The sequence below is a fragment of the Mandrillus leucophaeus genome, unplaced genomic scaffold (assembly GCF_000951045.1).
Source record: "Mandrillus leucophaeus isolate KB7577 unplaced genomic scaffold, Mleu.le_1.0 Scaffold669, whole genome shotgun sequence".
NCBI classification, from domain to species: Eukaryota; Metazoa; Chordata; class Mammalia; order Primates; family Cercopithecidae; genus Mandrillus; species Mandrillus leucophaeus.
In genome coordinates, this window is record NW_012107241.1 from 753,144 (window position 1) to 756,013 (window position 2,870).

At 40.3% G+C, this 2,870-nt stretch overlaps 1 protein-coding gene across 1 annotated transcript; it reads right to left on the minus strand.

The window, feature by feature from the left end:
- Window positions 1-352: 352 nt before the first annotated feature.
- On the minus strand, window positions 353-1,285 carry LOC105554984 (olfactory receptor 8B3-like). The gene has a single exon (XM_012001658.1). It carries the CDS (start codon window positions 1,283-1,285, stop codon window positions 353-355), a length of 933 nt encoding a protein of 310 aa, XP_011857048.1.
- Between the last annotated feature and the right edge of the window lie 1,585 nt (window positions 1,286-2,870).

The following is a 2,870-nucleotide window of genomic DNA, read 5'->3' on the forward strand; positions in this document are numbered from 1 at the left end:
CACAGTGTCACCCTAGTTCTACTTTACCTGATTCTTTGCATAAAAACTCATCTTTCACCAGAAGATGAAAGGAAGTCCATAATGAAAAAACAAAAATGTAGAAATAAATTTCTTCCTTAATGCTATTCCTAAACTGAAAATATCGTGAAAAGATTTAAGAAAAATAGTGAAAATCATAAAGAAAAGAAATATACTCCAAAAAATTATATGCAATTTAAATTGAAAGAAAACTCAGATGTTTTCACCACAGTAAAAAGAAATAGGATAAGAAGGCTACTACTATAATACTTTAATTAAATAAACAGAATATCCCTGTCTTGTGACTGTGCATACAGACACATACTGTTGCTTATCAAAGTTTCCTGCTTCTCAGGGCTTTTCTTAGGGCAAATTTAACATCTTTGTTCCTCAGACTGTAGATTAAGGGGTTCAACATGGGAACCACATTTGTATAAAAGACAGAAGAGATTTTTCTCTTATCCATGGACTCAGCAGAAGATGGTTTGAGATACATAAATGCACCTGATCCAAAGAACAGAGAAACAGCAATTATGTGGGAACTGCAGGTGCTGAAGGCTTTGGACCTGCCCTCCTTGGAGCTGATATGGAGGATGCTGGAGAGGATGAAACCATAAGAGATAAAGATGGTAACAGTGGGCACAATGATGTTGATGCCCACCACAATGAAAACCACCAGCTCATTGATGTAGGTGCCAGTGCAGGAGAGCTGGAGCAGAGGCAGGATGTCACATAAGTAGTGATTGATAGTGTTAGCATCACAGAAAGTCAGTCTCAGCATGCATCCAGTGTGGGCCATGGCACCAGAAAAGGCCATCAAATAGGAACCAAGCATAAGGCTGGAACACACTGTAGGAGACACGGCAATATGATACAGAAGTGGATTACAGATGGCCATATAGTGATCATAGGCCATTGACATCAGCACGTAACATTCAGAAATAACGAAAAAACAGTAAAAGAAAAGTTGGGTCATGCACCCCTTGTAGGAGATAATATTCTTCTCTGAAATAAAGTTAATCAGCATTTTGGGTGTAAACACAGAAGAATAACAGAGATCTATGAAGGACAAGTTAAAGAGGAAAAAGTACATGGGGGTGTGAAGGTGTGAGTTCAGTCCAATTAGAGTTACCAAGCCCAAGTCTCCCAACAGAGTGACCACATAGATTACTAGAAACAGGAAGAACAGAGAGAATTGGAGATCTGGCTGATGTGTTAATCCCTCCAGAATGAATTCAGTCACCAAAGAGTCATTTCCGGGTACCATTCTTCTTTAAGGGAATCTCTGGAAACGGGGGGAGAAAATGGTTGCATTAGAGGACAGCCCAGCTCTTCCCACAGTGAGGCTGCCCGACACTAGCCTATCCTGTACCCACAGAATCTGCCTTTACAGAACACCACCAACGAGCCCTAGAGAGGGAAGGCCAGTGCTCCCATATACAAACATGACTGCTGGAAATAACAAGGGATAAGGGAGATGGGTGGATCAGGACCGAACCGTTTTTTTCCCATCTCATCATTTCTTCATTCACCTGAGCCCTTCTCTCAGAAGCAAAATTGGAGGCAGAGGCCTAAGCAACTGACACTGGCCTCTAATGAAATTAGTCTGATGCAGTGAAAACCAATACATTGTTTCTAATCCACTGGTAGGGGACCAGAGTCTAGGAGAGGTTACATTACTGTCCCAGGTCACAGTGAAAAACTTCTCAATCTAGGACAAAGAGGGTTCTGTCCAAGAAAAGGGAACTTGCTCAGTAAATACGGCAACCATTGAGCCTACTAGTGTCGCTGAACATTCTCTGCTCCCCCTTCAAACACATTCTCCAGTTTCACTTGAGTTTCAGAATTGTTCAAAATGAGCGGAAATGGTGTATCTTAGATCCCTGAGCTTCCATCTCAATGAAAGAAAACACTAATGTAAATAGAATTCAGAAACTCACCATTCTTAGGGTCCGGAATACCTTGATGCTTCTTTCACTTTCTTATTTCCCTGTGATCCTGGAAAAGTAATTTCAGGTGTCCAGGCTTTTGTTCCTTTGATTCTAAGAACATACTGTCCAGTCTTAATTTCTTATATGTCTTTGTTTGTGATTATGACTTTGATTACCCTCAAGCAGTAGAGAAAAATGAAGTCTTGATTATTACCCGTTTAGTCACTTGGTAAGATATAGAAGATTTAATATTAGTTTAATGATATAATGTGCTTGGTTATAAAAAGGGTAGAAGCTTACTCAGCCCCCTCCCCAGGGAATAGATTCTGGGTATAATAGAAAATAAGGGAACTGTACTTACACCCTGCATCATGCTCTGTCTTTACTTCCTCAGGGATTCAATACTTTTACTCAAGTTTTCCCTTCCCTCTAGGACTCGTACATACCTCAAAGCAGAGCCAGAAATAAACTCCCACATCGCCACCACCTTCATCTCTGAAGGGAAATCATTGTTTTTGGTTTTTTCTCTCTTTCTTCCTTATGGGAAATTTCCCACAAGGTCTACTTCGAGACTTCGTGTTTTTTTGTTTTTTGTTTTTTTTCTGATAAAACAGACTTTTTTATTATTATTATTATTATTATTATACTTTAAGTTCTAGAGTACATGTGCATAACATGTAGGTTTGTTACATATGTATACTTGTGCCATGTTGGTGTGCTACACCCATCAACTCGTCAGCACCTATCAACTCGTCATTTACATCAGGTATAACTCCCAATGCAATCCCTTCCCCCTCCCCCCTCCCCATGATAGGCCCTGGTGTGTGATGTTCCCTTTCCCGAGTCCAAGTGATCTCATTGTTCAGTTCCCACCTATGAGTGAGAACATGCGGTGTTTGGTTTTCTGTTCTTGTGATAGTT